General features: G+C 34.5%; 1 protein-coding gene across 3 annotated transcripts in view; it reads right to left on the bottom strand.

The window, feature by feature from the left end:
* LOC126768892 (V-type proton ATPase 116 kDa subunit a 1-like) overlaps positions 1–17125 on the bottom strand; it is a 45318-nt gene that overhangs the window by 3333 nt on the left and 24860 nt on the right. For 2 of the 3 annotated variants that reach the window (XM_050487296.1, XM_050487297.1), the window contains exons 2-13: positions 15682–15809; positions 8090–8257; positions 7002–7328; positions 5864–6040; positions 3694–3906; positions 2920–3070; positions 2411–2784; positions 1597–1706; positions 1387–1514; positions 1092–1309; positions 788–950; positions 205–376 (exon numbers count right to left, since the gene is read on the bottom strand). In XM_050487296.1, the coding sequence (XP_050343253.1) occupies positions 205–376; positions 788–950; positions 1092–1309; positions 1387–1514; positions 1597–1706; positions 2411–2784; positions 2920–3070; positions 3694–3906; positions 5864–6040; positions 7002–7328; positions 8090–8257; positions 15682–15809 (2329 nt within the window). The remainder of the gene's footprint in view (positions 1–204; positions 377–787; positions 951–1091; positions 1310–1386; positions 1515–1596; positions 1707–2410; positions 2785–2919; positions 3071–3693; positions 3907–5863; positions 6041–7001; positions 7329–8089; positions 8258–15681; positions 15810–17125) is intronic. The other variant, XR_007669282.1, reaches the window with a different exon arrangement.

Raw genomic sequence — 17125 nt, 5'->3', positions numbered from 1 at the left:
GACATGTAATTCACCGCTAGATGGCGCTGCAGCACATCAACTATTATGCCGTTCAACCGATGGCCATAATCAGACATGAGCCGGGCGTGATTAGTATCATATGCGATATAAAGTTGGGAATACTTTTGGAAAAAAACAGATAATGTACCGAGACGCTATTGTAATTGCGTAGATTAAGATAAAACATTGAAATAATGAACTTACCAATGTAACCGCAAGGTGTGTAGAAATGCCGACAACCCCTCCATTAGCACCAAGATCGCGATCGTGAAGAAAGCCCACGCGGCGAATAATAAGTACAGCAAGATCGCGTTCACCGGAGATCCGCCTCCCAGGCCTATTTTAAGCAGCCTCTGCCACAACACTGCTGATAATTCTGGTGGATGCAAAGATTAATATTAATATATTTTGTTATTGTATATATAACATACTATTAGTTTTATCGCTCACTGCTCTTTTCTTATTCCACCACGCTGCTCCAGTGCGGGTTGGTGGAATACACATGTGGCAGAATTTCAGTGAAATTTTTATATTTATGCACATGCACATTTCCTCACGATGTTTTCCTTTATCGTAAAGCATGAGATGAATGATAATCACAAATTAAGCACATGAAAAATCAGTGATGCATGCCCGGTTTTGAACCTCCGATCATCGGTTATGATTCACGCATTCCTACCACTGGGCCATCTCGGCTCAAAACTAACATCAAATAATATTTTAAGGCTCAAGGATCAGCCGTTCGTCCGGTAACGTCTCTCGCCGAAGTATTGCAAAGCGAACCCACGCGCGTGCGCCAGCGACAGCGCCCAGAGGCGCAGGTAGGACGCGGTGTGCGACACGGCGCCCAGCACGTACTCGATGGTGTGGATGGCCTGCGTGATGAGCTGCTCGCCCAGCGCGTCCTCGCCCGCCGGCGCCGCGCCGCCCTCCACGCCGCGCCCGCCGCGCTGCAACCGCCCGCAGTGAGCCCACACGCTACTCTACCTCATTCTAATTCGAAACACCGTTCCATCTGACGCATTTTTTTTATATACTGAGATTGCTTCTCTTGTTTAACCATTTATTACTTTTTTACATGACAGTCGTACCTTTTGCCTCTTCGCCATCATTATTTGATAAACTGGCTTTCCAAACAGCATGACCGGTATGCACAGGAATGCGATAGCTAGGAAGGTCTTCTGAATTATATCCTGACCGTCGTACATGAAGGGTTGACAGGACCCCTTGGCCGTCGACTCCTTTAGCAGCATCATATTAATGAAAATTATCAATACAGATGGTGCGCAGGATGTCCCTAATGCTTCATCTGCAATAATGTTTAAAAATATTGTAACAAGAATTTGAAAACCTGACATTCTAAAATATCAAGTCTCAAATGATTACCTGTCGCATCAGCAGAATACATGATCCATTTCATGAACATCAGAATACACAAATACCAAAACAGGAGGAGTAGAAATAATATTTGTGGTATGTACTGTAGGAATATTAGTTCTGCCTTTTTGAAGAAGCTGAAATTAAAAATATATATATAAAAACTCTTCTAGAATAAAATCAAACTATTGTATCTAATTTCTTGAATACAGTAATTACTTGAAGTTTACCACACTCAATGTTACCCCGAACGCCATATGTAATACGCCGAATATTATTGATAGTTTCATTTTGAACGAGTTCAGAAATATTATGTTGTTGGCAGCAAACTGTAAGGCAAGAAACGAATGTAAAGAAAAAAAAAATAAACAAAATATAGGCACCAAATATTTTAAGAGATGTTTAGACGAAGTTTTTATTTAATTTAATACTAAAAATATTATTTATTTATTACCAAAAAGAAATTTATAGTTTTCGCCTGCGGCTTCGCCCGCGCGGTTAAGTTGGAATTTAAGTCTGCTTCAAAACAAATTTCATGAAAATCGGTTTCGTATTACTCATGAAAGCATAACAGACATACATATACAGGTAATTTCATATTAAAATGTTAGTATATATATATTTTTACGGCAAACTACATATTTACGGGTTTATATTAACGTTGTTAACTGTGTTTTCTTTACTTGTAAATACTACACTAATTTCAGGAAGAGTGAAATTTGACGTGTTTATGTGAAATAGATTTTGAGTTATGAGGGGGTCCAAAGTGGCTCCAAATGGTTCGTGGTTATATATGTGGAACAGAATGAGCCAGTTCAGTATATCGTAGTCGAGACACAGCATTGATACCTTTACCTCAGTGATTACGCAAAATAAACAATTGAATTTATAAAAAAAAATACAGATAAGAAATGTGTATTTATTAAGTTAGAAATAATGTTGATAATATACACGTTTATATTGCAGCTAAAACACAATCATAATATTGAAGCTAAATTAGAAATTAAAAAAAAAATTCTATGTTCACACTTACTTGCCAAGCGGGATCAATTCCAATAGGATAGGGAGTCTTCGTATAAGCGACTTTTGGATCCAATTCAAAAGAGCTATGATTTCTCAGAGTCCCTTCGTCGTACACATTTTGCCAACTACTACCAAATATGTTCAACGATTTCGAAAATATATCGTTGTATATCAAGCCAGTGTAAATTGAGAATAGTCCCATCAAAAGAATAATGTATCGTCCACCGAAGAATATGTTCCAAATTTCGTTGTCTGTTTTGTTTTTTGCGAATTTCTTTTCGAATATTACAAGGATCGCGGCGAAAACGGTCATGATGAGACCGTGACCCATATCGCCGAACATCACGGCGAACAAAAACGGGAATGTTATTATCGTATATAAAGCTGAAATATAATCAAGAAATCGATTTCATTTTTCTACAATTCTTCCTCAAGCTTTAATTAAATAATAGAATTATACAAATATTGTCATTGGTTATGTCAAAAGTAGGAATTTTTTAAAATTGAAAGAGTGCTTACCTGGGTTAACTTCTCTATAGCTGGCGATTCCATAGGAATCAATAAGAGTCTGGAAGCCCCGAGTAAATTTGTTAGTTCGGTTGAACGTCGGTGGTACTTCTAATGTTGGGACGTGGTGAAGAATGGACGGGATCGGACTACCGCTTGCTTTCTGAAAATAAACAATATGTATGAACTAATCAGATTTTTCTTGTCAACCAACTTTTAAGTTTTAATTCCATTGCGATCTGATTTATATAATAAACAGTAACAGTTTGTAAATGCTTTCTTCTTGTCGAGGAGGTTTCAAACAAATTTCCTTAGTAGAAAAATGGAAATTGGCAAGTATGTTGGCAAAATTTAATGTGACATATATGCTTGTTTCCTTATGTGACCTTTATAAGAGGAACACTTGATGAATTATAATCACAAATTACAACACATAACAAGTCAGTAGTACAGCAATCTCCGGTTAAGGTTCACGTATTTAACCACAAGCCTATCTCAGCTTTGATTTATATATTTATATCAAATGAATGTAACGGAGGTGAGAAATAAAACACTTTATATAATGCAAGACGTACTTTTGGATTCTGTTTTAAAAAATAAGTCATTTACAAAAATATATTTAAATAAGCACTATTGTTAAACATTGTAATGATACATTAACATTGAATATACTTAAATCTTTATATAAGTATGGAAAACAGTGCAAGAGTCATACAAACAGGTAAAATCAAATATTTACAATACGGAATTAGTTTTTTAAGTGGTTTAAACTAAGAATGGACTTACCACACCGTTGTCTAAAGCCTTTTGCAAGATGTGTAAGTCACACCTCGGGACCCAACACTCCGCTATCAGGCACTTCTTTACGATGTCCATACTGAACATGTTTAGCGTGTGGTATATTGCCTTCTCTTTCCTCACCGCCATCATCCACGTGCTGATATCTCTCGCTATGTTCGCCAAAACTAATCTACGGTGCTGTTCCGTTTGTTCCAACACCTGGAATTTATTTATATTATCTCATTTTATTTATTATATATATAGCATTTCATTATATATATAGAGCATTTCATTGGCTTGTTTGAAAAATCGATGATAGTTATTTAGTAGAAACTTTTATCGTACATACTACATGATCATTCGTCCATATGATGAGCATCTTAGAATTTTCTAAACATCAGTTTTCACTAGAAACATCAAGATGTGTCAGGAATAACTTTATATTTAATATAATAAAATTGAAAAAGTGAATATACTAAAATATCAGGCGCCTAACAAAATTCGCTTAGAACATATTCTGTCCAAAAAATATTAAGAACAGCTTTTTTTGTAACTACTAGCCAATTTCCACGACCCTTACTGACAAAACGTATTTCTAATCAAAGTATTAAGCCCTAATTTAAACCCTAAAGGTTTTAAGAAAATTTAACATACATACAACAAAAATACATAGATATTTTTTAAAAGAACCAATTACCAATTTCTGTGATTATCATTTTAATAGCAAGGGTACTTCCACCCCTTTTCAACGCTTTAAAGGTGTAACCAGGTAACTGTTAATTTTGGAATACGTTACCAAAATTTCTTAGATATTCATAACCTATATAACCTTAGTTTTATTATTATATATTTTATCGTAATCGTAACAGCCTGTGAATGTCCTCTCCCTTTTTGATAATAATGATAATATAATAATAATATCCTGGGACATTATTCACACACGGCCAGCTGATCCCAAACTAAGCAATGCTTGTACTATGGAAACCACACAACTGATATACTACATATACTATTTTTGTAAATACATACTTATATAGATAATTACACCCAGACGCAGGACAAACAGACATGTTCATGCACACAAATGTCTGTCCTGTGTGGGAATCGAACCCACAACCTTCGACGTGAAAGGCAAGTGTCTACCAACCACGCCAACCGGCCCGTCCGTTTGATGAGAAGGTTTTGAATCTTATTCCACCACGCTGCTCCGATGCGGGTTAGGGAATACACATCTGGCAGAATTTCAGTGAAATTAGACACATGCAGGTTTTCTCACGATGTTTTCCTTTAACGTCATGCACGAGATAAATTATAATCATATACAATAGTAAGTTTTATTAAAACTATATAAATATATAGTTTTAATAAAACTTACTATTGTAAGCTCGTTTCTTTGTAAACAGAGACATTACAATAATTACAATATGTATATTACTTAAGAAGAGCCTGCCTTGACACCGTTTATAGTTGTTTATTACGTTATGATAACAATATTACGCAAATTGATAAGCTATACTCGATTATGTTTAATGATGAAGTTTGTTTCTATTTTAATCACATGTGATGATAATTGACGAAACGGTTGGCGTTGTTGGTAGATACTTGCCTTTCACGCCGAAGGTTGTGCGTTCGATTCCCACCCAGGACAGACATTTGTGTGCATGAACATGTCTCCTTCTGAGCCTGGGTGTAATTATCTATATAAGTTTGTAATTACAAAAGAAAAGTAGTATATGTAGTATATCAGTTCTCTGGTTTCCATAGTAAAAGCTCGGCTTGATTTGGGATCATATGGCCGTATGTGAATAATGACAAAAAAAAATTATATATATTTAGTGAATTAAAAAAAAATTAATAGTTTTAAATAAATGTAAAATATATATTCAAATGCTCTGGTATTTCTACTTGAAATTATTTAATTGTTGTCTCAAATAGAAGTTCTTTATCATATTTGTGACCATAATAATAACAAGGATATTTAGTAGTTCAGACTTTTGATAGGAATTGCATTATTTACAGACCTGAGGCATTTCTTGCTGAACCTGTAGCAGATATTTGAACAATCAATAAGGAACTGTTATAATTCGAAGTAAACAGTTTTTCACAACAAGATTAACATAACTCGATACGATAAAGTCAATCTCTCGTGACTACTACCACTACCGTCATATTTTACCATTTCTAAGTCCTTAATCCTCGTTTCTATCCCAGCCAGCATATCTTGTTGTTCTTTGTATGTCGCTGGGCAGGGATACAGGGTTGCTTGGAAGCCATGGCACACCTTCTTGACTCGAAGCTTTATTTGTTCCCCGTGGAAGAAAACGACGAACACCGTCTTCTGGAGTTCATGACTCTGAAACAATTGACAACTTATGTTATTTTGACTTTGTTTGTGGTTAGCAATAGTGGAATGAAAAAGAGAAAAATTTAGATTTAACTCCGTGTAATTGAAATATCATTATTGAAATTATAATAATGGGCTTTTACAATCATTTTTGAAACTCATACCTACAAAATTGCTTAAAAGTAACAAAATAGGCATATTGACTGATTGTTTCACTTATAAATTTTGTATGGAGGTGCTTTGTAAAACACTACTGTGTTTTCTTCTTTCGAATATCAAATCAAATATGATAGAAAGAGAAAAATCTGTGCTTAACAAAACATCCGTAATGCAACGTTTATATAAGACTGTAAATGTTTAACTCGTGTATTCGTTACGTTAACGTCGATCTTAAAATAACTAAATGTCAGTCGGCCACTTAAATAAATAAAGTATAAAGCCTTACGGCAAAAAATCAATAAAAACTTAGGTTAACGACCGTATAGCATTTAGCGTGGCCCATAGCATGTCCAAGTTCTAACTAGTCTCTAAATCAATGTCGTAACGATTGTTTTCAAGCAGTAACATTATTTGTTATTTTTATCAGCAATTTACACTTGCGTTATCGATACGGAGCTTATATTTTCAAGTATTTCAAGGATTACATGAAGCTATTGTTTACTGAAAACAGTCGTGATTATCGCGTTGTTTAGCAGTTCAACGAATGTTTTACTTTATACCTATAAAGTAAACAATCAAAAGAAAATACGTCGCGTATCAAGCATTTTTATTGATTGTATGATTACTTGGATTTCGAGTTATAAAGAAAGTGGTTGTTCAAGCCTGAGATAAATAGTATCTCAGCCTTGATCTCGCAAGACTACCATATATTTTTATTGTTGTTTAAATAGTAAAATTTATATATGTTTTGGCTTATAGTCTACCATTTCTGCCTCTTATTATAAGTTAATAAATCTTGGTGTTGTCTTACCGTTACAGGATCTTTTAAGGGTTCATCGATTTGGGCCTGCTTAAAGAAAATATTTCCGTGCGATATCCTCCACAGCATTCTTTCAAAGGACGGCACCCTCGCTGTTGCCACCACACCAGCTATGAAACCCAAATGCCCTAACGCAGCGTCATTATTGTAGATTTGTACTGACGCGGAGATTTTCCTATGAGCGCTGTGATCTTGAAAAAAAGTCTGTGTCTTTTCTATCAGCAGTTTTAATTCGATAAGTGCAAGGTAATCCGTTTTCAAGTTTTGGGCGTTTCTCGTTATCTCTTGGATTTCTGATTCGATGTAGTCGATCCTTTCCTGAAAGAAAATTCGATTCGTTCGATATATCATTCCGAATATTTGGAGGTCACCACTGACGTTAGAACTACGAGATATTTCTACATTTGCATCCCTTGTACCGTCATGAGAAGTAAAATGTTATGACCGTAACGTGTGCAAGCTCGTATGGGTAGGTATCATCCACTCATCAGATATTCTACCGCAAAACAGCAGTACTTGGTATTGTTGTGTTCCGGTTTGGAGGGTGAGTGAGTCAGTGTAATTACAGGCACAAGGGACACGATGTAAGCAATGGTTAACATTTCTTACAATGCCAATGACTATGGGTGTTGGTGACCACTTACCATCAGGTGGCCCATATGCTGGGTGAAAGATTTTAACCGAATTCGTGGACTCAAAACAGTTTATGTGCATAATTTTTTACCATAATTCAAGTTATATACAGGTGTATATATGTTCAGTGGTGAAGTAAAACATCGTGAGAAAACTTAAAATCTTAGACTCAAAACTTGACTATCGATTATATTATTTATTATTTTGGATTTTTTGTGTTTTCAAAATATTCCATCCATTAATTTATCATGAACTATCTAATTCTAACTTATGTTATAAATGCGAATGTGCGTTTGTTTGTTACGCTTAACTACTCAACCGACCAGCATGAAGTTTTGCAATTTGCATACAGACAGAGACATATTGTACCTAGCCTGCCCACACACACGGACGGAGCTACGGGCGGAAATTAGTCATATTATATAACAAAGGGATACTTTTTTTACCTCTAATATATTGATCTCCCTCGGAGTTAGTACTCGAGGAGACGGTTTGGGCGGAGGTGGTGGTTCAGGCAGCTCTCCGCTCACGTAGCGCAGCTTGCGTTCCATTTCGTTACAACGTCGGACTTCTGTCACATATCGACGTTGGAAGTCGTTCACGTGTGGATTAAGCTGTAAAGACCAATGTATACTTTAAACTGACGTGATATTAATAGCTTTAGCTATATACACGCCCACTTCTGGACTAAGGCCTCCTCTCTTTTTGAGAAGGTTTGGAGCGAATTTTACCCCACTACTTCAAAACAGGTTGGAGCGATATTGGCTCAATATTATTTATTTCCAAGTAGTTAACATGAAGTTTTTCAATACTGAAGAACTGCTCAAAGTCTCTACGAATCATTTTTGGACCTATAGGACCTGTTGTAACACTGTATACGTTACTTTACGAAAGAGTTATTGACTATGGAGTCGAGTTATAGATAAAATAATTATATTTGAAAGGGTTTTGTAACCAACATTGCCATAAATAATATTATATTGCAACATAAAAAAGACTATACGAATAAACTAACAAGACCGCGCCTTAATACCAAAAATAGAGCACCAATTGGCCATTCGCAGCATCCGATCTCTTTATCACTTTTATTGCTCCCATTTATAACTTGTTGCTCTATGTTTCATAATATGAAATGTCACCATTTTAACGGTTGATCATTTTCAGCTAACAAGTTTTTTTAATAATCTTAAAAAAATGGCAGCATTTTATTTATTTATTTGGCGTATCAACGGTTGTCAAAATAATACATAACTATAAAAACTCACAAAGAAATAATACAAGTGTGATTGCACAACTGTTTAGGATAAACACATTAGTAATTAATTGTCCTTTAGACTAAAAATACTCACGAAGGTTCCCAGTGCAATTTTAAAAAAATATTTATAAAAAAAGTATAACGTAAAAGAAACAAGGAATGCGCAGCTAGTCCTCAATAAGCCTTTAAGTTCCTACTCAACTAAGAAATTTCCACTTGAAAGATTGTGCTATTAATTAGGTTACATAGCACTTGAGATAATTATAAACGTGTCAACTTAAATAGGTACAAGCACATATGTATATAAAGGAATAACTGAATGACTGACCGATATATCAACGGTCCAAACAAGCTAGCACCATGAAAACTTGCATACGGGATTTTACACAGTAGGTTAGCACTTAGGAAGGATTTTTGAAAATTTAAACCCTAAGGTGATAAAAAGGAAGAAAGTTTGCCTGAAAATTCTTAATTTTCGAAGAAAGAGCTAAGGCAATTGGTATTTAGCAATTCTGCATTATTGCACGAGCGAAATCGCGGGTAAACTCTAGTGTATATATATGAGCATATAGTTTTAATCGAGGTACATAATAGATTTGCAATCAAAACGTACTTCATTCAAATAACGCTTTTACGAACACGTGTCAATCGTCATTTCAAAGGATTATATTAAATGTAAAACTACTGCCGGTTCGGAATGTAGATTCTATCGATAAGAAGAGACAAGTAGTAATTACTATTTCCCAACATTTGTAATACAAAGTTATATCAATCAAATACAATAAAATTTATATATATCCTGCTGGAAGTCAACGAGTACGAACTACGCGTTTTTATTTTTAATTCTTTAGTACTACAGTACAACGTTAACAATCTGTCATTATAAAAACTGTATTACATTTATATATACGAATTGAAAAAAATACTTTGAAAATGGTCTCTATTCTAGAACGATAATGATGACCTATGTATGAAACGGTGTAGGAATATGAAAGTGTATTAGTGTGTGGGTAAACCAGTGTGCAGTAGTTTGGTGGCAGATTTAGATTTATAGGATATAAAGGTTTACTCGCGATGTTTTAAATCCAATAAAAAAATAAAAAATCTTTGATAAGAATATGCTGTATCTATATTCATTTTTAATTTTACATTTTATTACATTGTTTAAGGCTGCACTTTGAATTACGTTTGTCTAAATAAAAACAAACAAAAAGAAACGATGGGCGGGAATATTTGACGATGATAAAGTCGAAGTAACACATATTTCTTTAATAATTGCAGCATTGAAGAACAATAAGCTACTATCCCCTTGTAAACAATTACATTTATCGCGTTACGTAAGTGCGATAAAAATGTGCCTCGGACTTGGCCATTGTCATTTCAATTAAAAACAATTGTACGTACACTGTAATACTATATTATAACACTTGAGTCGCGTAGATGAATGATGATTGAATTACACGAGGAATTTGTTTGAAAACTTTACTTTTAGTTTAACTTTAACGGCCTCATTAATGAACGACTTATATCGGGCGAATAGGTAGACATTAATGTATCTATCTTTTTTTGTCATCAGTAATTTAAATAAAAGAAGAGGACAAAGTGTATTATAATCGCTATACGAAATTTATTAAGATTTTGAAGAATTTATTGAAATTTATTTTAAAATTTTAATCTAATAAGTTCGATTTCGATAATTCCAACTAATATTAGAAATGCGAAAGTGAGTTTGTTTGTTACGCTTTCGCATGTTAATTACTAAACCAATCATTGTGATTTGGCGTACACGTTATTAGTAGTACATAAGAAGCCTAGGGTATCTAACATTTAGCCCACCCACTCTTACAAGCGCGCAAAACCGCGTGCGAAAATTAATTATCGCTCGCCTTGGCTCAGTGGGAATCTTAAAGAGCGTATGTTCAAACACGGCTTAATTAAGCTAATTTTATACATATCTCGCGATCGGTAATAAAACATCGAAAAGAAACACATTGCTATCAACCGACCCATATTGGAGTAGTGTGGCGTTAGGCTAAGGTATCTCGTCCTCTAGATATTCTATACTAGCACTAGCTACTCACCTAGTAGATGGTCCTTTATACGCTATTACGTTACTTAAATATTTTAAATAAAAAATGGCATCATATTAAATCGATAGTAAGTGACTCAAGCCACTCCTTTGCGTGCCTAACTTAACGCTTATGCGTTATTATAGCACGCGATTTGGGAGGGTCACATAGTAGGTCTCGCAATTTTATTGGATGATATTTTGGAATTAGCCTAATTTATAAGATCGCGAATGCGAACTTATAATAATTTATCACAAGCTATCCGCCTTAATTTTACTTATAATATAAATAAGGTATTTTTATGTAGCTTAGTGATTCCAATATTAAAATTGCTCATTTAATTTCATATCCGAAGAACAAAACCAATCCAAAGAGCAATCATTCACAATCGATCTTAAAAAATTCCAAAATTACGATCGAAAATGTTATCGTGATGACGTAACATCATTTATTAAGGCCAAAATCAGTATATCGATTGATACAAATACAAGATGGATTCGAGTTTTACAAATTGACAGCTGTAACCGTACTGGTAGCTAATAGGTTGATTATTTTATACAATAGCTGTCAATATGATCGCTATCATTAAGACATATTTAATAATAAATATTTATTTACTGTTAGGGCTTTTGCAAGCTCTTCTGGGTAGGTACCACCCACTCATCAGATATTCTACCGCAAAACAGCAATACTTATCGTTAGTATTATTGTGTTCCGGTTTGAACATTTTTTTTATTGACTTTCGAGACAGGCGAGCAAACGGGCCGCATGATGGTAAGTGCTCACCGTGGGCCATGATCGTCAGCAGGGTCACAGCCAAGCAGCTGTCTTTCGGAAACCAATTAACCAACAACGTTACCACCAAGAATTTGCAGATTTTCTGCAGTTACAAAATTTACAAACTTAAATTATTTAGTAGAAACGCACTATACAATTAACGTATATATAAAGAAAAACAATAGTTCCTGTAGTTATATAAAAACTTTGCTGCCATTATAGTTTGTTTTAATCTGTTACAGCAAAATACGATCAACGGGCCCTAGCAGGATATCCTGCTTTTAGAAGTACAAATTATTTAAACTAGACCGAACCATATGCTAATTTAAATTTATTTGGACTTGTTACGATTTTCATTAAATACTTTGTCTAATTTATTAAAAAAAAATTAATGCGACGTTACATTTAAACGTTTATTTATTATAAAAAATATTTTTACTAAATAGTAAATCGATTAGTTCGAACAGACCAAATCGTAAATGTCAAAGTAGAGTAGATTTGGACTTTCGATACCGCTGCCGAGCGGCTATGTGCGGCGGGTGACTAAAATCGACCGTAAAAATAATCATTCGCAGGCGATCGTACTTGCATTCCTTCTTCTATTTCTTCTTTCTTTGTTCTTTAATCAATTCTTCAAGAATTGATTCACTAATCATTTCGATACCAGTAGGCAAAAGTTTAGGCTAAACGTCAGTGAACTGTGTATGTACACGTGTGTGTGCAGCTTTGTGAAACAATTTCACAAGCGACTAATCGCACAGCGAAAAATCGGGCCCATTTCTTTAGGCATGGATTTGTGTAGTTATAAGACGTTTATTATAACAAATATTTGATACTTAATTGCTTAACTACCCGTCTAGGTTAAAATAACAGATGACTACTTTAATTATACCCTACATAATGTTTTCTATATACTGTTTGGATTTGTAGCTTGAACGACCTCGAATACGTCAGTTTACAAATCGCTTAGACTTTGGATCGTGTATGTTGAAAGTAATTCTAAAAGCTGTGTGTGTGTGAAATACAAGGACACATAATTATATTTAATTTTTCCATACATTTTTATATATAAAACTATTGTAATTATAATTATAACGATTTACATATAAATTATATATTGTTTTTTATTGTATTTTTTAGTTGAAATTTTGTTTAACTAATTTTTTAACAGGTCGACGAATAAATTGGTCTTCTAATAGTAAGTGCCATGGTCACCTCTGCCTATATACACTGATACTGCAATGGTTTGTACACCACGTCGACTATTATCCGTCTACCATGGGATGGCTGTCGCGTTAGTTTTATTTACCTTTCAAAAAGAAGTTGACTAATTGATGAACTGACTCGCACGTCCAAACCATCAGTACTCAATTTGGGTACGTCAGTACAAAGCCGGACAAAACCCAACTACGAATGAAACATTAGTGCTAAAATATGGGGTACAGGTGCACTATAATATATAGTATATTTGAAATACTTCTTTAGATTAATTTTATATTGCTCAACCTGGAATTTTAAATGGGACACGAGTCTTCGGGCGGACACTGAGAATTTATTGAAAAATAAAACCATTAATACTTTAATCTGTGTCCACGATTTTGAACCAAGGAAATCGGGATCTAGATCAAAGGGGGCGTCTAAACAACAATAACTGTGTGTACAACGAAGAAGCGATACTACGAATTCATTTAAATCTAATTCGATAAAAGAAGATTACATATTCATTTAAATAACCTCGGACGAATAGTTTTGTGGACTGTGAGTGCGCTCCCAACCAGTCACGAGTAGACTCTAATTCTCATAATTATGTTACGTGTTGTTCTTACCCATTGGCCGCTGGAAAAAACTGCTCGCAACAAGTATCTATTATTAAATTGATATATTTTTAATGTATACATTTATAAATATGTGCAGAAAAAAAACCGACATCAAAAGTCTGTCAAAAATGAAAGCTTAAAAAAACTAATCCAACGCAAAAATAATCATTCATATAGGTTTATGAACAGAATAAAATTTTATGCCTGTATAAATAAATATATATAAAAAATCTAGTTTCTCGTCCCGATTTCTTACAGGTGAAATAAGAGTCGTATTTATTTTTGTTAAAATAAACATCTTGAAACTCGGACGCAGCTCCACTTACTGGTCCAATCTAAACCATTCAGGAAACTCCAAAATCGTGACACAACACATATAGAAGAATTATATATATGTATAAAGATTAGCCTCCTGTTTTGAAGTTAGCTATAAATAAATAACCGTAACCGTAACAGCCTGTGTATGTCCCACTGCTGGGCTAAAGGCCTCCGCTCCTCTTTTTGAGGAGAAGGTTTGGAGCTTATTCCACCACGCTGCTCCAATGCGGGTTGGTGGAATACACATGTGGCAGAATTTCAATGAAATTAGACACATGCAGGTTTCCTCACGATGTTTTCCTTCACCGTCAAGCACGAGATGAATTATAATCACAAATTACGCACATGAAAATTCAGTGGTGCTTGCCCGGGTTTGAACCCACGATCATTGGTTAAGATTCAAGCGTTTTTACCACTAGGCCATCTCGGCTTTTTTAAATAAAGTTTAAGTAAATTATTACAGCTGACTTTATTGAAACCTTTTTACGTCTGCTTTTCACTTAAACATAACATTACGTATTGAACACTGAAGAGTTGAATGTGGTTCATTCTTTATAAGGTAACAAACATATATAGTTGCTTTTGGATTTACAATATTAGTGACTTAGAAAATCTATCGTACTGTTTAAATAATATCCTGGAACATTATTCACACACGGCCATCTGATCCCAAACTAAGCAGAGCTAGTACTATGGAAACCAGACAACTGATATACTACATACATATTTACAGATAATTACACCCAGAATCGGGACAAACAGACATGTTTATGCACACTAATGTCTGCTTTGGGTGGGAATCGAACGCACAACCTTCGGCTCACCAACTGGCCCGTCAAATATATTAAGCAATCAATTATATTTTCAAATAAATTTAAATGATGATAATGTTCTCCTGATCGACGTTGGCCACGGTAAAATTGATGAGATATTAAGAGTTAATTGTACAAGATTTTTTTATTTTATAGAATAGTAAGGCGGACGAGCATATGGACTTGAAGGTAAGTAGTCACCAACGCATGGGCGTTGGTGACTACTCCTTCTCTTCAAAAGGGAGAGGACGCCTTAGCCCAGCAGTGGGACATTAACACATCACAGATGCGCCACCAACCTTGGGAACTAAGATATTATGTCCCTTGTGCCTGTAATAACACTGGCTCACTCACCCTTCAAACCGGAACACAACAATACCAAGTATTGATGTTTTGGGGTAGAATATATTATAATTCGCAGTGTGTGCGCAAACACAGATGTACTCTATATTCCCTCACTCTCATAATCGAATGAGACGGCAATCTGACACGACCGCAATGAGTTTTGGCGCAGGTCTGACGGCTTTATGCGCATTCTGAGGAGTTTACATACTTCCAACATCCAGGCACCGGGCTGTAACTGTTAGAATATTCGACAGCAAAACCCAATAACTTTTCATCGGCCCGACCAGGGATTTAAACCGACAGGCGTTTGGTATATGCGGTCTTATATCTAGCCACTAGACAGTCAATTTTAAATATTGGTCAGACTAAGCAGTAATTATAAACCAAATTCCTGTTTTATTTCTAAATTACTACTAAAAATAATAAATTATAATTATGTTTATAATACACAAAGGACTATTATATATAAGATTTGATAATCAATAATTAAGTGTTATGCCTCTATATAAAAGATTTTGAACTTGAATTGAATTTTAATTTCAGGAAAAAATCTATTTTGAATTTCATATAATATACACAAATTTAATAAATAACATTACAAATCTTTTCAAATATTATTTGATAATTCAAATAATTAAAACTTACGTCTCTGAACTGTGCTATGCCTGCCTCGCCCAGCTCATACATTGACACGTAAGCCGCTTCTGGTTGCACGAACAGCTGGCAGAGCACCATCTCCTCGCTCCTGAACATGGTGCCCGGGGGATGTGGATCTAAACAAACCAAAGACACGTGCTTGAAATAAAACCCAAAATATTTATGACAAATAAAGACCTTTATAATAATAAAATGATTTTCACCATACGAGTGAAAAATTGGTAATTTATTTGATATCATTAGTCGTTGGTTTCAATGTTTCTTTAATTGTAACATTTCTTCTTCAATACGTGCCGCTCATTTACTAGCATTATGTATCGAATAATATATATAGCACGGAATGCATTAGTCGAACCAAAATGTTGTAACGTTAGTATTAAGGACAATCTGTTTGGTCTAGTAGCTAGCTTTTATGGCTGTAGATCCCGAGATCTTAGGGTTAAGACCGGGGCGGACCATTAATTGGTAGTGTTTATACCCGTGCCTCGGAAAGACCGGAAGACTGTTGTCTTTGCGTCTGAACTCTTTCCGGTCGTGTAGGTTTTGCTGTCCCGTCGGATTATAAGTTATGGAATATAGTGCTATTGTGTTACCGCATACAATTATGCATTTTATATAATATTATTGGCGCAATTTTTCTCTTGAGAATTGTCGCCGCTAAAAATCAGTGAAACTGTAAATTGGCAATGAAATCTTCCGATTTGATTCAATCGATCGTTTACATCAAAAATAACAATGGTACAATCAATCAATAAATTTAATGTAAAGTATTAATAGAATGGAATGATTCGACGTTTTATAGAGTAAATCAATGAACTGCATCTCTGAAGACTAAGACGCAATCGAGGTCTCGTGCTCGTAGACAAATGTGTTCTCTAAGCCGACTGCCAACTTTCGTAATAAATGAAACGTTCAGAGAACGGGTCGAGTTTATAAATGGTACCTACATTATTGTGATGTCGAACAACGACAACAAGCTAGTAACATTTTACTGGCCCATTGTCGTATTTAAGTACTCTGGAAATAGTTCTTTCATTTAATCGATTACATTTTTACACCTGTTACAAATGTCGAATCTTTGGATGTTTTTGTATGTATAAGTTTAACTGATTGTAATAAAAAATATCTTATAATTAAATATATCTAATATTATCATTATATTACTGATATAAAACTTCTATAAAAAATATAACAAAAATATATTTTTTTTTATTTCCAGTGAGCGAGTTCTTCCTATATTTATAAAATACTACGATCGACTTTTTTGGGGAGGTGAAAAAAATCCAAATTTTCCCTTTTTTTTTTTAAAAGATGGCCGAGACAGTTAATAGAACGTCGTAATCAAAAAATTCGAATTAAGCTTTTTTAAAATACCGCATTCTTAGTTTATATGCTTTTTGAAATGTATATAATGACAGGACTATATTGGGAA

The sequence above is a fragment of the Nymphalis io genome, chromosome 6, assembly GCF_905147045.1.
Source record: "Nymphalis io chromosome 6, ilAglIoxx1.1, whole genome shotgun sequence".
NCBI lineage: Eukaryota > Metazoa > Arthropoda > Insecta > Lepidoptera > Nymphalidae > Nymphalis > Nymphalis io.
Note: the sequence above shows the minus strand (reverse complement) of the source record. Positions and strands in the feature narration are given on the sequence as shown.